The sequence below is a fragment of the Mandrillus leucophaeus genome, unplaced genomic scaffold (genome assembly GCF_000951045.1).
Source record: "Mandrillus leucophaeus isolate KB7577 unplaced genomic scaffold, Mleu.le_1.0 Scaffold167, whole genome shotgun sequence".
In the NCBI taxonomy this organism is placed as follows: Eukaryota; Metazoa; Chordata; class Mammalia; order Primates; family Cercopithecidae; genus Mandrillus; species Mandrillus leucophaeus.
The window spans coordinates 4,211,698-4,238,934 of record NW_012101665.1 but is presented as its reverse complement, the minus strand read 5'-3'; the positions used below and the strand labels follow the sequence as shown (position 1 = coordinate 4,238,934).

At 41.0% G+C, this 27,237-nt stretch overlaps 1 protein-coding gene across 1 annotated transcript in view; it reads left to right on the top strand.

The window, feature by feature from the left end:
• The window catches only part of NCOA2 (nuclear receptor coactivator 2), a 326,661-nt gene extending 299,704 nt beyond the window's left edge, over positions 1 to 26,957 (top strand). Inside the window, exons 16-23 of the mRNA XM_011976501.1 lie at positions 4,254 to 4,419; positions 7,810 to 8,088; positions 8,275 to 8,352; positions 9,739 to 9,973; positions 11,900 to 12,077; positions 12,682 to 12,880; positions 15,386 to 15,475; positions 23,093 to 26,957. Coding sequence (XP_011831891.1) covers positions 4,254 to 4,419; positions 7,810 to 8,088; positions 8,275 to 8,352; positions 9,739 to 9,973; positions 11,900 to 12,077; positions 12,682 to 12,880; positions 15,386 to 15,475; positions 23,093 to 23,104 — 1,237 coding nt within the window. The 3' untranslated portion in view covers positions 23,105 to 26,957. The remainder of the gene's footprint in view (positions 1 to 4,253; positions 4,420 to 7,809; positions 8,089 to 8,274; positions 8,353 to 9,738; positions 9,974 to 11,899; positions 12,078 to 12,681; positions 12,881 to 15,385; positions 15,476 to 23,092) is intronic.
• The last annotated feature ends 280 nt before the right edge of the window (positions 26,958 to 27,237 follow it).

Here is a 27,237-nt window from a genome sequence, read left to right as displayed (position 1 = left end):
TTACAGGCGCCCGGCTAATTTTTGTATTTATGGTAGAGACAGGCTTTTGTCATGTTGGCCAGGCTGGTCTCGAACTCCTGACCTCAGGTAATCCACCTGCCTCAGCCTCCCAAAGTGCTGGGATTACAGGTGTGAGCCACCGTGCCAGGCCTAAGTTCACAATTTTAATTTGATTTTCTCCTGTTTGAAATGTATCTGTAAGTAAAGTTTCTTTTGTTGACTATTTCTCATCATTCAGTAGCTGCTGCTTTTTTGCAGAATTTTGAAAATACTTTTGAAAAGTGAAGAAATGGTAATGTTATGGTTTCTCAAACAGATGCTGAGAATTTGACCTAATTCTCCTTCTTATTCCCATACTTAATGACCTACTAGTCCATAAATAAACATGTAGACTTTAAGGTATGGGATTTCTATTGATATCAGGATCTCTTCTCTGCTTGTTTATTACCTATTATTTTGCACCAGCCTGGGGCCTGTGTTATTTTTCCCTTTATTACTCTGAGTTCCATTCTCGTCTTAATATTATATTTATTATATTTATCTGTCAGATACTATCCAGGTTGTAACTATATATAATTGCCCAAAATGTAGGAAAATAATTTCTTCATTGTGTTAGTGGCCATTTATAAAGTTGGGATTGGGAGTCTGGATCAGTATTTTTTTCTGTTAGCAAGCATATTATGACATCTCTAAGGGAAGTGATACCACTCATGATATGCCCAAATTTGTAACACCAAGCCACAAGACAGTATGTATTTCTGAATATAAAAGTGGTTTTTAATGTATTGTAGCTCAGTCAAATCAGGAACCTTTTGTTTTCATCCACTAGAAACTTACTGCACGTATACTGTGTTTATGTTCAAGCACTGAGCCAAAAAGAGGTAGAGGATACAATGCTTGCCCCTTGTGAGCATGGTGTGAAGTTGTATTTTTAACATAAATTGTTAGTATCAATTCAGCATAGCACAGTAAGTGGTTTAATGCTGAGAGGAGAAAGCAGGGCGGTCTGTGAGGAGATGGGTGGCGCCCCAATGGAAAGTAGACCCTCAGCTGGAGAAGCGCATGGGAAGGATGGGGTAAATGACAAGGTCTTGGTTTTCTGGTGGTATGTGTAGCATCTTTTGGAGAAAGATCAGCTGCCCCTGATAGCTGGGGCTCACAGGGAAGGCATGAACATTAAGTTTCGGAAGGTTAGGTGTTATCAAAGGCATGTGTCCTTGAATTCTACCACCACTACCACCGCATTCCAGGGGCATTTTCCTGGGAGAGCTGAAGAACCACATAAGAATTCTGAGGAGGGCCTGTTTGCTCAGTAAAGTGTGCTTTGGGAATGTGAACCTGAGAGCATCGTATTAGAATCAGAGATATCATGCAAGCAGGAAAGTTGTTGGCAAAGTGTCCTGAGAGTCCCAGCTTGTGTTGAAGAGGGCCTTGACCAAAATGGGACAGCCTGGATGCACTGTTTTAACTTTTTAATCTCTGCATTCATTTGGGGTTTTTTTAATTGAAAAAGAAAAGCATGTAACAAAAAGTGATTTTATGATGTAGGAAATTGTTTAAATTCAAATGATTGTTTTAGTTGTTTGTTAACACGTATTTGGCTGTATTGCTGGTCTGTCAGGGTGGAGTGGTCTTACAAAGGCACGAGACAGTGCCTGCCTCCTTCTGACAGTGGGTTTCCGCCAGATGTGAGGCTGGAAAGTCTGCTTGTGCCACCTGCATGCATTAGATTTCACACGAGCCTGCCATCACTGAATACATTTGGGATGGGAGGGTTGCATATGAATGCAGCTTCCAAAGAAACAAGTTGAAAATGACAAAATCTAGGCAAAGAAAATCCTTTAATGCCTAACTTAACTAGTATTTTTAGGAAATGAGGTCGCTGCCTAAGAGAATTTGGTAAATAGCTGACATTACTCTTGACTAACTTGAACTGTTTCATGGAACTCCTGCCACATTCATGTTTGTTGGCCTCTCCTCATTGAGGAATCTCCTTCCCTCTTTGCTATCATGGCAGACAGTTCAGTGGTTTCTCCCTCTCCTGACTGCTTTTCTGCATCTGCTTCTTCCTCCCCCTCCCTAAGTGTAGCAGTAGTGGAGCAGTCTGATCACGTTTGGTTTAAAGAAAGTTCTAGGAGAGTGTGGGCTGTAGAGAAGCAGGAGGAAAGAGTCAGCAAGCTCCCAGCATGTGTGACTTTGTGAAGCCCAGTAGTGACAAGAAAGGGGCAGGAGTGGGAAGAGCACCTGCCTCTCAGGGGTCTGGGTGGGTCCCTCAGAAATATAAGGAGCTCCTGCAGCCAGGAAGTCAGGGAAGCAGGTGAGGAGTGGCCTCCAGGGACCCTCAGCTGGACAATTTCCAAGTTGCTAGAGGTGAGTAGACAGAATAAGTTGTTATTAATGCATTCCTTTATGACCATTTGAAATTAATTATTGGTTTCAGTGCTAGTACTTCAGTGTTTCAGGATTCTAAGCCAAAATAGCATATTAGAGCATTTAAAAACCACATGGCGTATTGAACTGTGTTAATAGGTAACTTCATTTCTTGATAAGTTTATTCTCACTTGCTTAAGAATGAGTTTGCTCATCTATAAACTTTTTGTTTTTTAATCTATAAAAGTTTATTTTCTCCAAAACATCATATAGTGACTCTAAGAGTATAAAATAGACTTTTGGTAAAGTACAAATACCATTTTCCATTTTAGTATTCAGGCAACTCAGAAGCTCTTTTTTAAAAGCCTCCTCTAGGCTAGATGTGGTGGCTCACGCCTGTTATCCCAGCACTTGGGAGGCCAAGGTGGGAGGATTGCTTGAGTCCAGGAGTTCAAGACCAGCCTGGGCAATGTAGCAAGACCCCGTCTCTACAAAAAATTTATAAAAATTAGCCAAGATTGGTGGCACACATCACATCTGTAGTCCCAGCTACTCAGGAGGCTGAGGTAGAAGGATTCCTTTAGCCCAGGAGTTCAAGGATGTAGTGTGCAATAATTGTGCCTGTGAAAAGCTACTGCACTCCAGCCTGGGCAACATCATGAAACCTTGTCTACCAGAAAAAAAAAATGCAGCAGCCAGTTGTGGTGGCATACACCTATAGTCCTAGCTACTCAGGAGGGTGAGGCCAGAGGATCACTTGAGCCCAGTGAGCCATGGTGGCATCACTACACACACTCACACACACACACACACACACACACACCCCTCCTCTACTCTGACAGTTAATTTAAATGTATAGGAGTTGTATGTACCATGTAATCTAGAGTTTGGTGTTCTGATTTTATCACCAATTATCTTATATAATAACAAATATAATTTGCATGTTCATGATCCACTTTCCTTATGTACCTAATGCAGGAAGGCTAACAGATACGCTTCTTGAGGGTTTTAATGTTTTCAGGCCAGGTGTGGTAACCCACACCTGTTATCCCAGCACTTAGGGAGACCGAAGTGGGTGGATCGCTTGAGCTCAGGAGTTCGAGACCAGCCTGAGTAACATGGCGAAACACCATCTCTACAAAAAATACAAAAAATTAGCCAGGCGTGGTGGTGCGTGTCTGTAGTCCCAGCTACTTGGATACTGAAGTGGGAGGATCACCTAAGCCCGGGAGGTCGAGGCTGCAGTAAGCCATGATCATACCACTGCACTCCAGCCTGGGCAATGAAGTGAGACCCTGTCTCAGAGAAAAATACATGTTTTCAAGGCCTGCTTGTGCATGACTAAGAAATTTCCTATCAGCCCAGCCAAATTTAATCTAGCTGCAGCTGAGTTCAAGAAAATTAGTGCAGCTCTGATGCCTCTAGTTCTCTGTCTTTCCCAAGTGGGTCATCACAGCTTCCTGTAGAGTAAGAATCTTAAGTCAATCAGTGATTCCTACTAAAGTGCAGAAAAGTCCTTTGGTTGCTTCAATGCCAAGTAAATATTTACATGCTTGAGCAGTCAGTGTAGGTTGGTGAGCCCTGGACTTGCACAGATCCATGTGGACCTCACCTCACCAAGCCTCAGCTTTGCAAGCCGTGAAGTGAGACCAATAGAAATAAAAATCATACCTTAAATGTCTAGATTTGTGTCTGGCCTGTATTGGGCACTGAATAAAGTGTATCGAATATTTCAGACTATCCTTTCGTTCTGTTGAGTTGGTACAGTAGTTTGTTGCAACGACCCTGGAAGTCAATTTATACTTTCACCTTTGAGATAAAAAATTTGTTCTCTGATCAACTAGCTTTTCCACTGGCCCAAGATAACATTTCTATCTTTACAGGCAGCCGTTTGGCAGTTCTCCAGATGACTTGCTGTGTCCACATCCTGCAGCTGAGTCTCCGAGTGATGAGGGAGCTCTTCTGGACCAGCTCTATCTGGCCTTGCGGAATTTTGATGGCCTAGAGGAGATTGACAGAGCCTTGGGAATACCTGAACTGGTCAGCCAGGTATGCGCAGAAGGGCAGCAGGTGGGGGCCAAGCGTTCTCATGGGCACAGAGGTGTCCGTTTGCTGTTTACAGTTACTCCACAGTCTGCTTTTTAGAATATACTGTTTTTTTACCTCAAAACAGGCTGGCCCTGTAAACTTTTGCCTGAGAATGGAGAGCACTGAGAATGAGCTTTGCATACAGTTCAAGTTAGCAGAAAGACACAAACTCAAGTCCAGTTCACCTGGTGTCCATCCTTGCTGATAGGGAAGGACACACAAGATACAGAGAAACCACAAACAGCACATTGCTGCCTTGTGACCTAGGACGCTTCCCTCTGGGCTTCCAGCTGGTGTGAGTGTCTGTAGTCGTGACCACTGCATTCATTTCACACCTGTGGGCCAGTGATAGGAAGCTGTTTGTGCTAAAAGAATACTTTCCACATACACAAGTTAGCAGAAGTCATTTTACAGGTAGCTGCAACTCTTTCATCATTTTTACCTTTAAAAATGGTGGGCTCAACCTTTCACTTATGGTTGAGTCCAGGAGTTCAAGGATGTACTGTGCAATGATTGTCCCTGTGAAAAGCTACTACACTCCAGCCTGGGCAACATAATGAAACCCTGTCTCTACCGAGAAAATAAAATGTAGCAACCAGTTGTGGTGGCACACACCTGTAGTCCTAGCTACAGTTCCTTTCACTTATGGTTTAGCCCACCATAATTTTGGGGATATTTAAGCGCAAATGGGAATATAAAAAAGTTAACTAATCTTAGTGAGCTTATTTAGCTTTCTTCTTCCAAGTAATTAGTTGATTACTATAAAAAAGTAAGTCCCTACTTTTAGAGTACCTGATAGGAATGATATAATAAATAACCTAACACAGTCCCTTGAAAGAACAAAACACTATCTGAACTGGCTGCACAGCTAACTTTGTGTGAAGCAGTGCAGCCTGGCTTACTGTGTAAAGAGTAACCCAGAAAAACCATCTCATTCTAGTTACTGTTTTCCTCCTTACTTAGCATGAATCATCTTTATTTCTTACTGTCAAAAAGTACCTGCCAGTGTCCAGTCTACTACTTGGCCATATGACGTGTCATCATCTTTCTGAGAGAAAGGCGATGCAGAGTCATTGGAGAATTCTCTGAAACATTAAAATTAGTCTTATCATAATTCCCACAGTTGAGCAGACACAGGTGGGAGTTATGACTTATCTATTCATATTGAAAACAGCAGAATGGAAAGAAATGACTTGAGGTTACATGATATAACCTAAAATAAATTAAGAAAGGAAAATGGAGTTTAAATATTTCCTGTGTGACTGGTTTGCTTTGTCTTCAGTGATAGTTAGAATTTAGCACTCAGTACTATTTTATCCTTGAGTTTGTCTAAGTGACATTTTAAAATGTGATCTGTGGAGTTGCTGAGTGACTTGTAATGTTATCAAAACAGGTGTCGTGTCATTTAATATTTTTAGTCCGTTTTTCACTCATTTCTGTTATTTCTGTTTTGTCTCATCAAATCCACCATCATTATAACATTGTCATGAAACTGAATTATAGAAATATGATTATTAGGTAGAGTTGAGGGAAGTATAGAATGCAAATTATTCATATTCACGTTTAAGTTCTGAGATAGTTTTGTGTGTGTAGTTAGAGCAGTAATTCAGCAATGAATTGTTTCCTCTGCTTAGGCTCCATCCCCATGTTTAGAATTAACATAGGGAGGGCAGTGGGCCCCTGGCTATCACAGGCTGGCCCTAGGGCTGTGCTGATCAGAGCTCAGGGCTCCGGGCGGCTCCAGCACTACATGGGTAGACGGTTTTCAAGAAGGCCTAGGACACCACTGAGCTAAAGAAAACTTGAGGCCAGGCGCGTTGGCTCACTCCTGTAATCCCAGCACTTTGAGAGGTCGAGGTGGGTGGATCACGAGGTCAAGAGATCAAGACCATCCTGGCCAACGTGGTGAAACCCCGTCTCTAATAAAAATACAAAAATTAGCTGGGCATGGTGGCATGCGCCTGTAATCCCAGCTACTCAGGAGGCTGAGGCAGGAGAATTGCTCGAACCGGGGAATCGGTGGTTGCAGTGAGCCGAGATCGCGCCACTGCACTCCAGCCTGACAACAAAGCAAGACTTTGCCTCAAAAAAAAAAAAAAACGGAAAGCTTGAAAGACTTTATTTGTTGCTAGAGCCTTTTCTTCCTGTATACCATTAAGTTTGTAGCAGTTACTGCTAGAAGTAGAAGGAAAAGGAGAATCAGCCAGGTCCACCTTTCCCCTCAGCACATAAACATTCAGGGCCACCTTGGTCTGAGGTGTCCTGGAGCCCGGGGAAGTTCTGGGTTTGTTCGCCTGTCCCATTCTGACCCAGGTAGATAGGTTAGCCCTAAGAAGTCAGGAGTAGCTGGGCGCTGTGGCTCACGCCTGTATTCCCAGCACTTTGGGAGGCTGTGACGGGCAGATCACCTGAGGTTGGGAGTTTGAGACCAGCCTGACCAACATGGAGAAACCCTGTGTCTCTACTAAAAGTACAAAATTAGCTGGGCGTAGTGGCACATGCCTGTAATCCCAGCTGCTCGGGAGGCTGAGGCAGGAGAATCACTTGAACCTGGGAGACGGAGGTTGCGGTGAGCCGAGATCACACCGTTGCACTCCAGCCTGGACAACAAGAGCAAAACGCCGTCTCAAAAAAAAAAAAAAGTCAAGAGTGACAGACACATAAACCATGTCTAGTAGGTAATGAGAGGATGATGGCAAAATGTGGGGCATGTAGGGAATCCTGACAGGCACAGAAAACAGTAAAGTAGGTAATAGGCAGCGCGTCACACTGGTGAGAAGCTCAGATCCCAAATCACAAACTGAAATGGACCCCCACCACATACTAGCTGAATAGGGCTTGTTGCAATTCACTTCATATCTTTAAGTCTCATTTTTGTTAGCTATAAAATCAGGATAATGATGGTCCATACCCCACACTGCATCTGCTGATTCCAGTCAGGTGCCAAAGAGGTTATCTAATCAAAATGAACTCTACAGGTATGAATAATCAATCAAAAAACATAACACTTCCGGGGGATATTTGCACGTGAAAGTCCAGGCCAATATGATTGGTGGAGTGGGTAGGAGGCATTCTGTAGTCCTGGCGCATTTTTCCCCTTCCCTTGGAAGAAGTGCTGCTAGGAGTCCAGTGTGACCCCCGCTTCTGTCCTCGTGTAACCGGAACTGTGAGCAGAGCCATTTTCTAGAAAGATAAGTGGAGTCAAGCTAAAGGTACCTTTGTGTAGTAAGTGTAATATTAAAAAGTATAAAAAGCTTCAAATGTATGACAGCGAGAGAAAACAGCCTCATATTGACTCTGCTGTTTTCATGGTTTAATTTATTTGTTTGTTATTTGGGACTTTCTCTCCAGAGCCAAGCAGTAGATCCAGAACAGTTCTCAAGTCAGGATTCCAACATCATGCTGGAGCAGAAGGCGCCTGTTTTCCCACAGCAGTATGCGTCTCAGGCACAAATGGCCCAGGGTAGCTATTCTCCCATGCAAGATCCAAACTTTCACACCATGGGACAGCGACCTAGTTATGCCACACTCCGTATGCAGCCCAGACCGGGCCTCAGGCCCACGGGCCTAGTGCAGAACCAGCCAAATCAACTGAGACTTCAACTTCAGCATCGCCTCCAAGCACAGCAGGTCTGTTCTTCAGTGGCACCTGGGAAGCCAGGGGTGCTGGGTGGAGGATGTGGGGAAGATGATGTGAGATGGCACAGCTGTCCAACAACGTACAGATACTGGGTTGGGGAGGGCAGTTACTTGGGAAACTTAAAGTAAAATGTATTCTGTTCTTAAAATGTATTCATCCTGTTTGTATGTATTTAGAATCGCCAGCCACTTATGAATCAAATCAGCAATGTTTCCAATGTGAACTTGACTCTGAGGCCTGGAGTACCAACACAGGTAAGGCAGCATACCAGCTATTATCATTGTATGCATGCAGCTACTTTTGTCATTTCTTCCTCTCTGAAGAAAGTTAACTTAGTAGATGTGGATCCAGATCAGTACACTGGCCCTGTACTGTCACCCAGTTACCTACTAGTATGTTACATTTTTCCCTTCTAATCACTGCCATTTTTATTGCCAGGTACAGTCAATTCTTGTTATTCTAAGAAGTTGTGCTACATAAAGTTACTGCAAACACTGAATTAGAGAACACTAAACTATTGCTCTTAGGAGGAATACAGGGTTGAGTTCCTGCAAACCTCTGGTCACAACATTGTCATCATCCAGTCAACACATAACCTTGTTTTTTGTGTGTTTCTGTTTAAAGAACTCACTGTAACTCAGGCCTGAATGGTGCTTGCTTATCTGGCACACCTATTTTCTCCAGAAGGCACATCACCACCTCTTGCGCTTAGGAACACTAGAGAGCACTGCAGTACCATGCCTGGGAGCCAGTTTAAGCAACAAAATCACCAACAGGAAAAGCAAAAAATGCAAAAATCTTGGCACCAAATAGACCACAAAGAGGACGCTTGTTTACAGTATGAGAGCTGAAACCAGAAGGCAAAGTGTTGCCTTGTTCAACCTCAGCTGGAAGTGTGCACATTGCATATCTGAAATGTTTTACCACTGTGCTCATGTCTACGAATGACCATGACAGTGGCATAAGTATTGATTTGGGGGTTACAAATAAATTTTACTGAGTAGGCAACTTCGGAAATGTGGAATTCATAAATGAGGATCAATGGTATCTTAGCAGCCTCATGCCTCTCGCTGACAGCAAGCACCAGGAACCCTTCCCTTCATCCATCCCGCCTTTCCTCCCTATCCACCCTCCACCTCTGACTTGGTCTGTGTGCATTCTTATCAGGCATTCTCCCCACTCTCCCCCTTTTCCTTCTGCCTCTGTTCAGCCTTTTCTGAAGTGCACCACGTCACTTTTTGTCCCAGTGATTTTATTTCTCTATAGATTTCAAAGTCTCTTGAATGAGACTCTATGCTACCATCCTCAGGGTTTATATTACAGTCTTCTTATAGAAAGGACTGTGTTCTTTTGAGATCCTTTAGTTAATTGTGTCCTTACAAAATGATATAATTGATATTAGCATCAAACTTAACTCTGCTAAGTCATAGCAAAGCTTCAGAATAATCGTGTCTTTAGAACTTAGAAGCTCACGTTCTCAATTACCAGTTGTTCAACTGAGTTATTCCTTTCATGTAATTTTTTTCCAAATAATTTTACAGACGATAGTACCATTTGTTAGCCGGTCTATAATATTCACTTTGTTTTTTAATATGTGTCTGTCCCAAACGTTTTCCTCCATGTATCACCCCTGATTTCAGGCACCTATTAATGCACAGATGCTGGCCCAGAGACAGAGGGAAATTCTGAACCAGCATCTTCGACAGAGACAGATGCATCAGCAACAGCAAGTTCAGCAACGAACTTTGATGATGAGAGGACAAGGGTTGAATATGACACCAAGCATGGTGGCTCCTAGTGGTATGCCAGCAACTATGAGCAACCCTCGGATTCCCCAGGCAAATGCACAGCAGTTTCCATTTCCTCCAAACTACGGTACTGGACTTACATCCCCACCACCTTTCACCAATCCTTTCTCCCCAGTGTCCCCCAGTGTTGGGTCACAGCTCCTCTCTCACAGCTCTTTGCATGGCTCCCAGATGAATCTGGCTAACCAGGGAATGATAGGAAACCTGGGAGGACAGTTGGGGCCTGTGAGGAGTCCCCAAGTCCAGCACAGTACCTTCCAGGCCCTCAGCTCAGGTACCTCCTTTTCTCTGAGTGCAGGTCTTACTTTAAGAATGACCGAAGTAAGTGTGTGTGCATAGACGGTGTCTATCTTGTATGAGAGTGTGTATGGATGTATCTGTTTGTGTCAATGTCTACAAGTGCATATATATTTTTATTTGTATATTTGAAAGCCTCTGAGCCTGACTTAAACAAATCAATAGATACAAAATGTAAAAAGACCTCTATAAATTTAAATATTATAGACATTCTGTGACTTTTGAAAAATACTTTACAGATTATACCAGATCTTTAATGAATAGGTAATTCTTGTGGGAGACCTCTTAGTTCTCTTCATATTGATTTGTTTAATGTCAGTCTTAAGAGATACCAGTGTGTAATGTCATCAACGTTAATATTTGTGTGCATGTCATGTTCAGTTAATGGTTGAATTATTGATAAAGTAAGTGCTTACATTAATATTCAAAATGACTTTCCCTACCCATTGCCAATTATCCGTAAATAACTGTGAAGTCTGCTGCCGAAATCCAAGTCTCCTGTTTCTTTAAAGAACAGAAAGATAATGTGCAGCTTTTTTCTATGTGATCTTAAGCTTTTCTTTCGTGGCTAATTTAAATATTAATTAAATATGCATGTTTTACAAGTTTTCTATGCAAAAGTGTACTTAATACCATCCTCAAAATACTCTAAGAAGTTGCCTCCTTCATTTCCCAGCTCCTTTCTCTATTTCCTTCTTGATGATTTAGAAAAGTCTGCTGAAAGTTCTCTTTTCTTTTAGTTTAAATTCTGTTTGCCTCGAAACTGAACAAGAAGCATACGTTTAATTTTTTTCTTATTCTTGCTAATCTTGGATAGCCCTAAAGTACTGCAGAGCTCTTTATAAAGAGAAAACAAGCTAACCATGAATACAGCTATTTATTTTTAAAGATGGATCTATCTCATGGAATGGCTTCAGCTAATTCAATAAAAATTTATTCAAATGTGTTGACTTTTGATATATAGCTGAACTTTAATCCAATTTAAATTTAATTTAAACAATCTGACCAGGCACAATGGCTTATGCCTATAATCCCAGCACTTTGGGAGGCCAAGAATCTCTTGAGCTCAGGAGTTCAACACCAGCCTGAGCAACATAGTGAGACCTCATCTCTACTAAAAATTTAAAAAATTAGCTGGGTATGGTCATGCCTGCCTGTAGTCCCAGCTACTCAGGAAGCTGAGATGGGAGGATCCTTTGAGCCCAGAAGGTCAAGGCTGCAGTGAACTATGATCACGCCACTGCACTCCAGCCTGGGCAACAGAGCAAGCAAGACCCTGTGTCAAAATAATAATTATCTGCTTAATTTAAACAATCTACTTGCAGTGATATTTATATATATATATATATGTATGTATTTCTCATTGATCAAAATATGTGACCCATTCTTGATTTGGAAAGGAATTTGAAGAAAGAATAGCATTTTTTCTTTCTAACTCTAGCTATGATGGTTAATGCTTCCTAGGCACCATCTAACTACTAGGGGGAATCAGTATGGAGATTTTATTTTCTCCATATTTTATCTGAGCTTGGAATCTTTCTTAAATGTATGTAATTAATCAGTACACAATCATGTATTTGAAAGTAATTTTTTATGCATGCCTAATTTGGAATGTTCTTTCCCTCCCACCAGTCTCTACAATACAACTAACAGTCTCTTTTGAATTTCTGTTTCTGTTTTTTTTTTTTTTTTAAAGGAATAAGTCAGCAACCTGATCCAGGCTTTACTGGGGCTACGACTCCCCAGAGCCCACTTATGTCACCCCGAATGGCACATACACAGAGTCCCATGATGCAACAGTCTCAGGCCAACCCAGCCTATCAGGCCCCCTCTGACATGAATGGATGGGCACAGGGGAGCATGGGTGGAAACAGGTAACACCATGTTTCTGTGTGTTGTTGAGATAAATGATCACCAGGGAAACTTTCTATAGACTACCTGTCTCCTTTCTCTTTTTTTTTTTTTTTAAAGTCTGCTCATGCAAGCAATATCAAGCAAACTTCTAAATAAGCCAGTTTACTTTTCCTAGAACAGGAGTCACTAGAATTTACAAAAGCTTAGCAAGGAACATCCTTTGGAGGAGCAAGAACATCCCTAAGAAGGTACCACTGACCAATTTATGATAGAAATTGCTGTGGAAGGCGGTGACCTAGAAGCCATCCTTTATCACTACATTTGATAAAAACAAACAGAAAGCTACTCGGGTGCAGACATGAAAGTGGGGGATGTCCTTCAGCCATCACAGTGGCGGTATGAAAAGGAGAAGGATTTGCTTGCCCTGACAGTATCATCGAATGCCACTTCCCCTGCTGTCTCAGGCTTCAGCAAGCCCACTACCTGCCAGCCATCTCAGCCTGGGTTCATGCCGTTCAGATTTATTCACTCAAAGTAAATGCCTGAGAAACAAGTGCTCTGAACTGCCTGCCTCTGGATACCAGCAAGCTGTAACATTCATTCAATCTTTCCATTGTATTCTAGCATGTTTTCCCAGCAGTCCCCACCACACTTTGGGCAGCAAGCAAACACCAGCATGTACAGTAACAACATGAACATCAGTGTGTCCATGGCGACCAACACAGGTGGCATGAGCAGCATGAACCAGATGACAGGACAGATCAGCATGACCTCAGTGACCTCCGTGCCTACGTCGGGGCTGTCCTCCATGGGTCCCGAGCAGGTGAGCGCCCAAGGAGAAGCAACCCAGTGGCTTCAGGTCATGGCTTTTTGTCTACTTCCGCATCAAATGTATCTTTCCATGTATCTAACCTTAACCACCCACTCCCACGTTTATTTTGAGGAGTGTTTTTCACCTTTCACCTGTATTAGTGACATTAATAAAAATCTTTATTAATGATTAAATAAACAGAAAGGATTCCTGACTGCTTGAGGAGCTTTTAAAATATTTCATAACTTTCTTATCATTGACATTTTTCTCTTGAGGAATTAACCAGTGTCTAAAATGAATCTCTAAAAATGAAGTGGTGAGTGTACTCTTAAAATAGCTTTATTTGGGGGTTATCGTTTGAGGGGGTTTGTTTTGTTTTGTTTTGTTTTGAGACAGTGTCTCACTCTGTCACCTAGGCTGGAGTGCAGTGGTACTATCTTGACTCATGGCAACCTTCGTCTCCCGGCTTAAGCAGTCCTCCCACCTCAGCCTCCTGGGTAGCTGGGATTATAGGCACATACCACCATGCCCAGCTAGAGGATTATAGTTTAATAATGGATTTATTTCTAAGTGTAAAACCAGATGAAAAGCAAAGGCCAAACTACCTGCCATCCAGTTAGTTTGAAATGATGCTTCATTTATGCAGAGACAGACACAGATAATCCAAAAACTATTCTTTTTACTTTGGAATGTGAATGCAATGATTTTTTTAAATAATTGTTTTGTGTTGAACAACATCAAAATGATTCTGTTCCTAACTTCACTAGATGGCAGAGAGACTCAAAGCATTTGAGACAGCCATAGCCAGCCTGGAATCCAAAAATCTGTGGCTGATTCAGAGGTAAAACTAGAGGTTAATCATTGTACCATGGTATTTACAGAAGATCTTATTTTTAAAGGCCCAAAATGCTGACCACTCTACCGCTGATCCTCAATAGTTCACGCAAGTAAAAAATGTGGCAAGACCTTGACTCATTTCATATATGGAGAAAGTACAGCATGGAAAGTGTAAATGACTTAAGCGCAAAATCACTGACAGCTCTGTGAATGTCTGTTAGAGCAAGATTGTGAGAATGGTGAAAGATTGAAGACTCTGATTAGATCCATTTAATTCTGATGCGAACCACAATTTTTGTGAAAATTTTAAGAACTATTACAGAGCTTTGGTGTTTTATTCTTTAAAACGATTAATAAAAATGTGAAGTGGTACATGAGAAAATTTAAAACCCTTTGCATTTTAAGAAGGTTGTGTGCTTATAGTAATAACTTACACTTCTGTTACTGAATTGATGGCAGTTAAATGCTTATTTTGATACATTGAGCAGACATAAAGAAATACAGACTTTTAGCCTGGCATGTTGGCTTGTGCCTATAAGCTTAGCTACTCAGGAGGCTGAAGTGGGAAGATGGCTTGAAGCCAGGAATTCAAGACCAGTCTGGGCAACATAGTGAGACTCTGTCTCTTTTAAAGAAAAAAAAAAAAAATGTTTAAATTAGCTAGGCATGGTGGCAGGTGCCTGTAGTTCCAGCTACTTGGGAAATTGAGGCTGGAGGATCTATTGAGCCCAAGAGTTTAAGGCTGCAGTGAGCTAAGATTGCACCACTGCACTCCAGCCTGGGCGACAGAGCAAGACCCTATCTCTTAAAATATATGCATGTGTTTATAGAGAGATATATATGCTTTTATTTCTTCAATGGAGAAATGTAGGGTTGATGTTGTATTTCCTGCAAAAATGGGCCACTAGTGACTCCTAATTTGCTTGCTGAGGAAAAGTGTACAAAGTAAGGGCTACTGACATAGTCTAGTGTAACACGATCCTAATCCAGTCTGCTCAGCAGTAAACTGATGCATGTTTATTTCATACATTTTCAACAATCCAGATTGTTTAGAAACTTCTGCATGATTTTAAACTGCTTGAATCCCGTGGTTAATTTGGAAGCCCCAAGGCGCAACTGCAGTGTATCTTCCTACAAAAATCATTCTATTAGCATTTGTACATTTACTTTCTAATGTGCAAAGAAATGTACAAATGCAAATGAATAGTTAATTTGGTCAGAGTAAATTCACAAAATCCAGCACTAGTTTGGGTATTCACACTTGCTCTTGAGAGTTAATAACTTGCCTAAGTAGCAAAGATGTCAGGAACTTCTCAGATGACTTGAAAGTCCTAAATGTGAGTTATTAGTGTAATTTGAATAAGCCAAGAAAGCATACTGGTTATGGCACAAAAATGGCTCTATTATTATTAAGTAAATTGAATTTGATTTCAATCAGCGTGCAGATAAAGATAAAGGTTAATTTTGAAGGCAGCTAGTATTTCATAAGTATTTTCATGTTCTTCTGGACTCCGCAAAATACGTACATGGGAGAGCTGGTATAGGGATCAGTCCATTGTTCTGCAGTTCCTTTTCCCCGTTTTTATACCCCTAAAGAGGAAGGGCGGCGGCCACTTGTTTTCCAGTGCACTCTTGGACATCCTGCTCCACATAGCCACTGTCCTGTCTTCTTGTCCTCAGGTTAATGATCCTGCTCTGAGGGGAGGCAACCTGTTCCCAAACCAGCTGCCTGGAATGGATATGATTAAGCAGGAGGGAGACACAACACGGGTAAGAAAGAACAGTGAAATATGTGAATATGGAAGTAAAGCAAACATGAATATTTGATAGACCAAAACTGGCATAGATATATTGTCAACCAGTAGATTAAAGATAGTTGTAAAATATCTTCTAGTTTCATTTGGCATACAGTGCTTTTGTGTGAATGATAATTTCTTTAAGCTCATTTTAACTCAGCTGATGTTACCATATGAACTAAGAACGCTAATTTTTTTTTTTTAATCTTTTTTTTCTGTAATCTTCATAGCCAACAAAAGAATGGTAATTTTGCCCTGGAATGATACTACGATAGCAAAGCAAGAAATAAAGTGGCAAAGAATTAGTTGTGTTAGGACAAACTTTTATTTTTGCTTTTTCTGAATTATAAGGCTAGATTTTTAGGAAGATAAAGAGGAATTAACTTACATTGTTCACTCCCTTAATTAAGTCTTCCTAAGGGTTTTCTATATTTCGTTGTGTTTAGGAACAATCTAGTGTATTATTTATATTATTGTATTATTTGCTTATTACACCTTAAACACTTTTGTTTTTTGTTTTTTTGAGACAGTGTCTTGCTTTGTTGCCCTGGCTGGAATGCAGTGGCACGATCTTGGCTCACTGCAACCTCCACCTCCCGGGTTCAAGCAACTCTCCTACCTCAGCCTCTTGAGTAGCTGGGATTACAGGCAGACGCCACCATGCCTGGCTAGTTTTTGTATTTTTAGTAGAGAAGGGGTTTCACCATGTTGGCCAGGCCAGTCTCAAACTCCTGAACTCAGGTGATTCACCCACCTCAGACTCACAAAGCGCTAGGATTACAGGCGTGAACCACCACACCTGGCCTGTTAAACACGTGTTCTAAAAAGAATGATATTACCATGTTCAGCCAATGAAACTGTAGAATAATTAGTACTTAGACCTAATTGAAATATGTACCTAGCAGCAGATGTCTTGCAGGGAGAGCTCTGAGCAGTTTGGCACATAGGTAAATGGGCCTATGTGGCCCTTTAAGGTAAGGGATATTACCCTTCACAATTGGTAGCTCTTTTTTAAAAAATTCTATCTCATACAACCTGTTAAGTGGAAGAAAATATTTGCAAACCATTTATCCAACAAGGGACTAATATCTATAATATACAAAGAACTCAACAGGAATAAAACAGATAATCCCATTAAAAAGTGGGCAAAGTTTGTGACCAGCCTGGCCAACTTAGTGAAACCCCATCTTTACTAAAAATACAAAAATTAGCCAGCTGTGGTGGCATGTGCCTGTAGTCCCAACTACGGAGGCTGAGGCGGGAGAATCACTTGTACTTGGGAGGTGGAGGTTGCAATGAGCCGAGACCATGCCATTGCCCTTCAGCCTGGGTGACAGAGTGAGACTCCGTCTCAAAAAAAAGGGTGGACAAAGGACATAAATAGACATTTCTCGAAAGAAAACATGCAGGTGGCCAACAGATATATTAAAAATGCTCAGCATCAGTAATCATCAGAGAAATACAAATAAAAACCATAAGGAGGGCCGGGCGCGGTGGCTCAAGCCTGTAATCCCAGCACTTTGGGAGGCCGAGACGGGCGGATCACGAGGTCAGGAGATCGAGACCATCCTGGCTAACGCCGTGAAACCCCGTCTCTACTAAAAAAAATACAAAAAACTAGCCGGGCGAGGTGGCGGGCGCCTGTAGTCCCAGCTACTCAGGAGGCTGAGACAGGAGAATGGCGTAAACCCAGGAGGCGGAGCTTGCAGTGAGCTGAGATCCGGCCACTGCACTCCAGCCCGGGTGACACAGCGAGACTCCATCTCAAAAAAAAAAAAAAAAAAAAAAAAACCATAAGGAGATAACATACCATTGTACCCCAGTCAGAATCGCTATTATTAAAAACACAAAATATAACAGATATTGGCAAGATACAGTAAAAAGGGAACTCTCATACACTGTTAGAATGTAAACTAGTAGAGCCAGTATGGAGATTTCTCAGAAAACTAAAAACAGAATTATCATTTGATCCAGGAGTCACACTGCTGGGTTTCTACCCAAAGGAAGAAAGGTCAATATATCAAAGGGATACCTGCATTCATGGTTATTGCAGCACTATTCACAATAGCAAAGATATAGAATCAACCTGTGTGTCCATCAGTGGATACATGGATAAAGAAAATGTGGTACATATACACAGTAGAATACTATTTAGCCATTAAAAAAAAATGAAATCATGTCATTTGTGGCAACATAGATGGAACTGGAGGTCATTATCTTAACTGAGATGAGGCAGGCACAAAAAGACAAATATCTATTGCATGTTCTCACATACGAGAGCTAGAAAATTTATTCACATGGAAGTAGAGGGTGGAAAAATACTTAACAGAGACTGAGAAGGGTGACTGTGAGGGCAGGAGAGGAGGAAGAGAAGTGGGTGAGAGGTTACAGACATACAATTAGAAGGAATAAATGTAATGTTAGCAGAGTAGCATAACTATAGTTAAAAATGTGTTGCATCTGGGTGATGGACATCCTGAAACCCTGACTTGATCACTTGCTATGCATTATGTAATGAAATTTCACATGTACAGGCGCAGTGGCTCAAGCCTGTAATCCGAACACTTTGGGAGGCTGAGGCGGGCGGATCACCTGTCAGGAGTTCAAGACTAGCCTGGCTAACATGGTGAAACCTCACCTCTACCAGAAATACAAAATTAGCCAGGCATAGAAGCACATGCTTGTAGTCCCAGCTACTCGGGAGGCTGAGGCAGGAGAATTGCTTGAACCCGGGAGGCGGAAATTGTAGTGAGTCAAGATCATGCCATTGCACTCCAACATGGACAACAAGAGCAAAACTCTGTCTCCAAAAAAAAAAAAATCCTCCCCCAATAGAGACAGTACAGGGTGGTTGTTCAATTTCCTCAAAAAAAAAAAGTGGATGTTGGATGATTTGGTTAATACTAGCATTCAAGTTGAGAAAGTAATAGCATAAATTTGCTCCAGATTTTAACTTACTGTGTGAATATTCTGCATGCAGTTTCTCTTGTTTTTAAGAATCACAGTCCTGAGTGGCAGAGGTGCTGGCTGTTGGTGGGAGTCCTGTAGATGTTGTGTGTACATACCTAGAGGGGCTGGTATCTTTCCTGGTGCCAATTCTGTTCTCTCCTCCACTGAGTACAGGAAATGAGCAGCCACACAGCTCAGTCATGGCTTATGTGCAGAAGTTGAAATCAGGAACACACTTCCCAGAAGAACAGTGACGTTACTGATAATTGGGCTCCCACAGAGGGACCATTTTAACCCAAAAGTGCCGGGGAGCTCAACCTCTGAGCACGTCATATCTCTATGGGAGAAAAATGGATTTGGGAGGCCAGGCTCACATCTCCCTCCTTGAATTCACCACAGTGAGATTAGACCTCCCTGCCTCACCCTTCATCATGTGGCTGCATGCCAGCCTAGGCCAGGGCTCCAGCAGAGCGGGTGCCCCGAGAAAGCCACTCTGTAGATTAAGGCCCTCAAATATTTCATGGGCCCAGTCTGCCACCCTTGTCTCCCAAGAGCCCCAGGAATTGATCTGCCCTGCCTTGTGCCCTTTTTCAGCTGCCATGTAACCTCCAAGAAGAAGAGATCTTGCTATTATAAAATCAGAACACTGAGATGGTCCCACATTCTGCCTTTTAAAAAATTACAGAAACAACCAACATGTACTGAGCATTTACTGCAAGCCTATTCTCCATTAAAAGTTTTACTTAGATTCCCTCATTTAAAACACACCACAACTGTCTGGTAGAGCTACTATTTCGAGAGTTTAATGACTCGATCAAGGTCTTACAACATTGGGAACTAAATCCAGGCCAGCTGACCCCAAATATGCACTCTTAACCCTGCATCCTCCTGCCACTTCCCTGAAGGGAACACTGAGCACTTGTGAGATTTTTCTAAGAGTTTAATGCAGGTAGCACTGGAGAAGGCCAACAAGGGATAATTTCCTTCTTTGCTGCCACTCCCTTCTCTATTTAGGTCTTATAGGGATGAGAAAGATATTCATAAACAATGTGGACAGACAGTAAATATTCAGCTACATTTTTGGAAGCATCCTCAGCCCCAGGCATTGGGATTCTTCATCTCAGGAGGGAGGAACCTCCCAGAGCAAGGGAAGGGAGTGAACCTTTTGGCCTCGAATTTACCAGGGACAGTGCCAGGCCCTTCATAGATATTTAAGGTTCCCCACCGCTTCAGATGAGGAGACTGAATCTCAGAGGACGAGATAATTTACGCAGGGTCACCAGCTAGCCTGAAGACTTAGAGAACTGGTGACCCAGATCAACCAAGGTAGAAAGTGCCCGGCTGAGGGTTTAGGGGCGGGCCTGCAACCAGCCCTGTGGTGCGGGCCACGCGGCAGGCTGGTAGGACCAGGGGTTCACCTTCACGTGCATCTTGGTGCCCCATGGGGGCCCACTAAACCCAAATGGAAAGGGTAGCATTAGGATCTAAGACATCAATTTTCAGTAAATACAGGATGTTCTCTCCTCCCAGCAAAGGCGTCTTTCGGGTGAGGCACAGTGGGTGGCACACTTGTAGTCACAGCTACTCAGCTGGCTTGAGGCCAGGAGTTCTAGGCTGCAATGAGCTATGACTACACCTGTGAACAGCCACTGCACTCCATCCTGGGCGACACAGTGCCTGTCTGTTACTGTCTTGCCCAGGCCACTGATAACCTCATCAACTTTCCCTGTTTTTTTCTAGTCCCGCTCTTGAATCTGCCTCATCCACCTGCACTTTCTTCATGCTGATTGTTAAGGCCAGAGAACAGTCTGTCATAGATACTCTTGTTTCCTTTAGAGAATAATCTGTATAGGATATCCCTTTTCATTCATCAGAAATAACCGGAAGTTACTTGCATTTGTCACCGTGCTACTTATGTGCACACTGATAGGGGTTCATTCATCATCCTGTGTTTCTGTAATAAGCTCTGCTGCTGCTGTTACGAATCAAGGAGCTTTTTCCAGAAATTTTTTTTTTTTTGAGACGGAGTCTCTGTCGATCAGGCTAGAGTGCAGTGGCACGATCTCGGCTCACTGCAGCCTCTGTCTCCCAGGTTCAAGCGAATCTCCTGCCTCCGCCTCCCAAGTAGCTGGGGTTACAGGCCCATGCCGCCACCACCACGCCCAGCTATTTTTGTATTTTTAGTAGAGACAGGGTCTCACCATGTTGGCCAGGCTGCTCTCAAACTCTTGACCTCAAATGATCCGCCTGCCTCGGCCTCCCAAAGTGCTGGGATTACAGGCGTGAGCCTCTGTGCTCTGCTCTTTTCCAGAATTGTTAGTGGTAATCTGGTTCTATTTGTTGAACAAGATACTACTGTCATCCATTATTAATTGACTCTGTTCCATTTATCTTGAATTGGAAATTATAGTGGTACCTTGCTTTAAGCAGAGCTAGTATGTACAACCATAGACTTACCAAAAAAATATATTTAGAGAAGGGCAGTTATTTGACCTAACTAGAAGATTCTTCCTTTTATAAGAACTTATAGTATTTCTTTATATTTTAGATATATTTCAATAGATTAAAATTGAGTTTACTGCTCAGCAGCATGGTTCTCTTGTAATTACTTGTATTTACTAGTGTTATGAAAATTGATCACTAATAGGGTTGGCTTTTAGTTGATGATGATGGTGATAGTGGTGATGACATTTAGTGAGCACTTATGATGTTCCAAGAACTATTTAAACACTTCATGTGCATCATTTTGTGTAATCCTTACAACCATCCTAAGAAGTATTAGGTACAAAATGGCCCCCACCCCTAAGTGACACAGCCAGGGTACACCCCAGGTAGTGTGACTCCAGAGGTGTGTGTGGAGCACGGCGTTCTCCATCAAACTGATTCTGTTCGGTGGCTGCTCCTTGATGTTAGTCCATGCCAGAGAATACTGCTTTACACAGTTTCTAAGCCTCAGAAACGCAATAGGTATAAATACTTCTCAGTAGTTTCTTTTTCTAGACTAACTGGAAAATTGAGAGGTTTTCATATTTTAATCAGCACCATGGAGTGTTTTTATATGAAATCATAAAAGTGACACAAGTTAGGAATACATATCTATTCAGCTTTATATTATAAAGTATGCTAAATGTTCTTCTTTGAGAAGTAAAATCACAGGTATTCTAAGCTCATTTTGTAAGCTTAGGAGGATTGTGCATCTGACCAGGGGCTAATGTAATTCCACCTTTAGCCACTAGAACTCATGATCTGGCAATACTTTCCCCAGAACTCTCTTTTTGGGGTGCTAAGGTAAAATACATTATTTGGAGCTGGCTTCCTCTCTAATCTTACTTACATTAGATAATTTCTAATGGCCCTGATGGGCTAGAATTCTGTGTCTAAATATCTAAATCCCAGAAGCAATTGTTACATGTTTCCAAAGCAGACAGTATTTGCACTAACAGAACTCAGATCATGTTGTTATTTATGATAATTTGATTTGTAGCAAGGTACAATTATAATCTCCATGTTGTCTGCCTTGCCTAGTTGGGCAATTTTTGTGATAGCAGTAACAAAGAATGTCTTGTGGATATATCCCAGCACCTACCATATAATAGATGCTGAAAATGAAAACTTTGGAAGGAAGATAGTCAGTAGCCAAAGAAAATCATTGACAGATATATTTGCACCAACCAAAGAAACAATGCCACATGACTTGCTCACTATAACCTTTGGTATTCAGTCATTCACATCATCAGCACATAGCAGCCAAAAACCAGCAAGAACACCCCAAGAGGCTGGGCGCAGTGGCTTACACCTGCAATCCCAGCATTTTGAGAGGCCAAGGTGAGCAGATCACCTGAGGTCAGCAGTTTGAGACCAGCCTGGCCAACATGGTGAAACCCCATCTCTACAAAAAATACAAAAATTAGACACGGTGGTGAGCACTTGTAGTCCCAGCTACTCAGGAGGCCAAAGCTGGAGAATCACTTGAACCTGAGAGGCGGAGGTTGCAGTGAGCCGAGATTGTGCCACTGCACTCCAGCCTGGGCAACAGAGAAAGACTGCGTCTCAAAAAAAAAAAAAGAAAGGAAAAAAAAAAAAGAACACCCCAGGAGTCAAAATCCATCATGATTTAGCTTGCTGAAGCCAGGGAGAACACACCCAGAGAACCTTGGGAGCATCTGATTAGGGAAAATCAGGAGGGCCATTTTATAGAAGAAGGGTTTGTACTGAATGAATTTGAGGAAGGATTAGGAAGCAGTGGCCCCTTCTGGATCGGATGCTGCCAAAAAGCAGCTGCGTGAATTGTTCAGTCATCTTTATTGAAGGTGGGAGAAATAAAATTGAGCTAGGTTGTTGTTGGTTGGAGAGCGGTCATTAAGATGAGATTCATCATCCATTTGCAGACTATGGCCTGTAAGAAATAGCATGTAGGATTCGCTGGGCTCCTCCTTGGCTGCTGGAAGCGTTGTGTGGAGGAAGGAATGGCGCCCTCTGCCTGTTCACCTCCACATCGAATGTCGTCATCCAGATGCGGCCTCTGTGATTTGCTTTATTGAAAATAGTCAGGGATTTTGATGTTTTTGTGATGGGCTTTATGATGGTTTTATCAAAACCTCAAAGATACTTCACAACTATTTATCTGTCTGTTTTCCTACAGAAATATTGCTGACACTGACAGTAGCCAGTTGCTTCTTCAGCTGACCGGGCTCACTTGCTCAAAACACTTCCAGTCTGGAGAGCTGTGTCTATTTGTTTCGAACCAACTGACCTGCCAGCCGGTTCTGCCAGAGCAGACAGGCCTGGGCCCTGGTCGCCAGGGTGGCATCCACTCGGCTGTGGCAGGAGGAGCTGCCTCTTCTCTTGACAGTCTGAAGCTCGCATCCAGACAGTCGCTCAGTCTGTTCACTGCATTCACCTTAGTGCAACTTAGATCTCTCCTGCAAAGTAAATGTTGACAGGCAAATTTCATACCCATGTCAGATTGAATGTATTTCAATGTATGTATTTAAGGAGATCCATGCTCTTGTTCTGTTCCTGTTCGGTTCCAGACACTGGTTTCTTGCTTTGTTTTCCCTGGCTAACAGTCTAGTGCAAAAGATTAAGATTTTATCTGGGGGAAAGAAAAGAATTTTTTTAAAAACTAAAGGTGTTTTAAGCTAAAGCCTGAATTTGGGATGGAAGCAGGACAGACACCGTGGACAGCGCCATATTTACAGACACACCCAGTGCATGAAGACTAACAAAGTCACAGTCGTATCTCTAGAAAGCGCTAAAGAACATGTTGGAAAGAGTCTCCAGTTACTGAACAGATGAAAAGGAGCCTGTGAGAGGGCTGTTAACATTAGCAAATATTTTTTCCTTGTTTTTTCTTTGTTAAAACCAAACTAGTTCACCTGAATCATGAATCGAGAAGAAATAATTTTCATTTCTATATTAAGTTCCGTTTAGTTTGATCAGACAGCTTGAATCAGCATCTCTTCTTTCCTGTCAGCCTGACTCTTCCCTTCCCCTCTCTCATTCCCCATCCTCCCTACTTTCATTCATTTTTTAAAAAATAATATAAGCTACAGAAACCAGGTAAGCCCTTTATTTCCTTAAATGTTTTGCCAGCCACTTACCAATTGCTAAGTATTGAATTTCAGAAAAAAAAAAAAATGCATTTACTGGCAAGGAGAAGAGCAAAGTTATGACTTGATACCAATCGAGCTAAGGATACCTGCTTTGGAAGCATGTTTATTCTGTTCCCCAGCAACTCTGGCCTCCAAAATGGGAGAAAACGCCAGTGTGTTTAAATTGATAGCAGATATCACGACAGATTTAACCTCTGCCATGTGTTTTTTATTTTGTTTTTTAGCAGTGCTGACTAAGCCGAAGTTTTGTAAGGTACATAAAATCCGATTTATATGTAAACAAGCAATAATTTAAGTTGAGAACTTATGTGTTTTAATTGTATAATTTTTGTGAGGTATACATATTGTGGAATTGACTCAAAAATGAGGTACTTCAGTATTAAATTAGATATCTTCATAGCAATGTCTCCTAAAGGTGTTTTGTAAAGGATATCAATGCCTTGATTAGACCTAATTTGTAGACTTACGACTTTTTATTTTCTAAACCTTGTGATTCTGCTCATAAGTCATTTATCTAATCTGTATGATATGCAGCCGCTGTAGGAACCAATTCTTGATTTTTATATGTTTATATTCTTTCTTAATGAACCTTAGAAAGACTACATGTTACTAAGCAGGCCACTTTTATGGTTGTTTTTCTTGCCCACTCTGGTAGGGGAATAATCTTTTATTAATGGGTGTCAGTTTCAGACAACTGCAATACCAAGAAACTGATGACCTTTTTTGAGCTATTTCTCCTTAACCCCTAATACCTTTCTTACCTAAATTTCAGAATGATATCTTTTTGATGTCTAAAAAGCAAAGCATTTTATAATATCTCATTAGCCAGGCTTTTTAGGAACAGAGAAGTTTTTCCTTGAAATGTGATTGTTTATTTGTGGCAGGGTGAAAAATGTACAAACTACCCCTATTTATATTTATATCTCTCTCTATATGTACAGATTATGGAAATATAGAAAGAGATATAACCCAAAGATAGATGGTAAGTAGACAGTCTGAAAATGTTGCTCCATACTAAAGAAACTTTCTGGAAATTTGCATTTCGCTACTTTTTTTCCACTTGAGAGGGATCTCAATACAGGGAGGTGGCCAAGGAACAGCACTTCTCAGTGGCCACCAGTTCATATATCCCCTCAAAAGGCTCTACTTTTCTCCACCAAACCATTGGGTTGCCCAACTGTGATGAAAAAAACAAGCAGATGTTGGCCCAGAACTCCAGGACCTCCCCGTGTGCTGAGGCTCACGTGGCATACAATTCAGTGTGACCAGTTTTAATGTTTAGAAATACGTGAATTAGAATGATTTTTAACTTCACACAGCACAAAAAAGAAATGGAGTTTAAACTGGATTTGTTTTTAGTTTCAAGTCCCTTTTCACTACAACACCGTCCAAAACTATCTACCTATCTCTTCTTTTTTATCCATCTGCCCGCTGTATTTTAATGTCAATCCTAATTCAGACAAATCTGCAACCTCGTGATACTGGTAATTTATAATAATTCATAATCATTGCTGTTTTGAAGGAAAAGATGATAAATTCTCTTATGGTTTCGATCAGGTAATGGATTTTTGTTTTACATCTAATTTGGACAAGAAAAGTAAGTGAAGGAATCCTCTGATCATATTGATCACTATAGAAGCAAAAGCCAAATCAATTCCCTTCATTATCAGTATTTCTCATGCTGTACACAATAAATTTGTTAGACTGAGTACTTGGTTTTTGTTTAATAGAACAAATAATCAGTGTTTCGCTTATATTACTAAATGTGAAAAACATAATGTGAAAAGTATACATACATTAACTTGGTTGTAAAACTCATTTAAGTGTTCATGTAATGTGGTAAGTTTAAAAAGTGAAGTGAGCTGTTTTACTACAATGAATTCATTTGACTCAAAGATTAATATGCCCCTCCCCCTATGTGTATCTCTTATGGCCTGTAATAATTGAAAGCAATGTTTTTGCAGTTTATATAATGCAATTTTTAATCTGTGTTCAAAAATGGAGTTCATATGGGCTTAACACATGAAATGGGTGGCACAGATCCACTTGCAGAACCCAAAGATACACAATCAATTTTGAAATGCAACTTAAGCCATTAATTGTTGGTGTGAATTTAAAATTTTCTAGTGTTTGTATGGTAGTATGCTGCCTAAGAGCAAAGCATTCTCTGCACAAAAGAAAATTACTGTAGTGGCTTCGATTTTAATTAGAATTTTCTCCCTGGTGTTTCTTTATAGACTAAAACAAAATCTTTTAAGTTTCTTACTACAGGTAAAAGCTATGTGCAAGAACCTCAAAATGCTAAAATCTAGCATAATGCCTTAGATCTGTTTTTAAGTCTTGTATATTCCTACATAGCTGTCCGATGTATTATATTTGTATAGTGAATTGTGTACAATTTTTGAATAAGTGCATCATCACTTAACCTTTATGTTGTTGAATAGTGATGATGATACATTTCTTCAAACATTTAACTGTCATTTTTTTTCCTTTGTCATTTGTGAGTTTTATTTGTACAGTTCCTCATGAAGTTGCATCTGAGATGTGTGTATATGAAAAGATTATACAAGGGTAAAATTAAGCAATATATTAACTATGGTTCTTCAGGAGAAAGCTTACAGTGTTTCAGGTTGTGATTTATTTTCAAAATGGAGTTGACTCTGAACATCACTTTGTTCACCTGCATTGATGTTTGTATTTCTAGTGTGAGCAGTTTATGCAAAGGTAGATATATTCAGAGAAATTTTAAATACATTTATGCAAGTTAATATTGCTTTGCTGATGCTATTTGCTTATTTGATGTTAAATAATGCTATTGTAAATAAAGAATTCTGTTGTTATTGCATCATTTAATAAATTTTAATGCCTTCGGGTTTTACATGGCTTTAGAGATTTTAATGTGTTTATATTGTATCTTCTTTCATAATTGCACTTAAAAAGACCTTACTTGTAATTTAATAATTTATTATATTTATATGGCAGTTGACACTATTCACAGCACCTTAACATTTAATTCTTCCAATAACCCATTTTATAAATTTTCACATTTGAAACAAAGGATTGTCTAGTAACTTAATGGCAAATATAAGTCACATCTAGTTCCATTGAGTCCTAGATGACTCTTCACCATGCTGTTCCACCTTCCATTCCCAAATCTCCAGACATATTTATA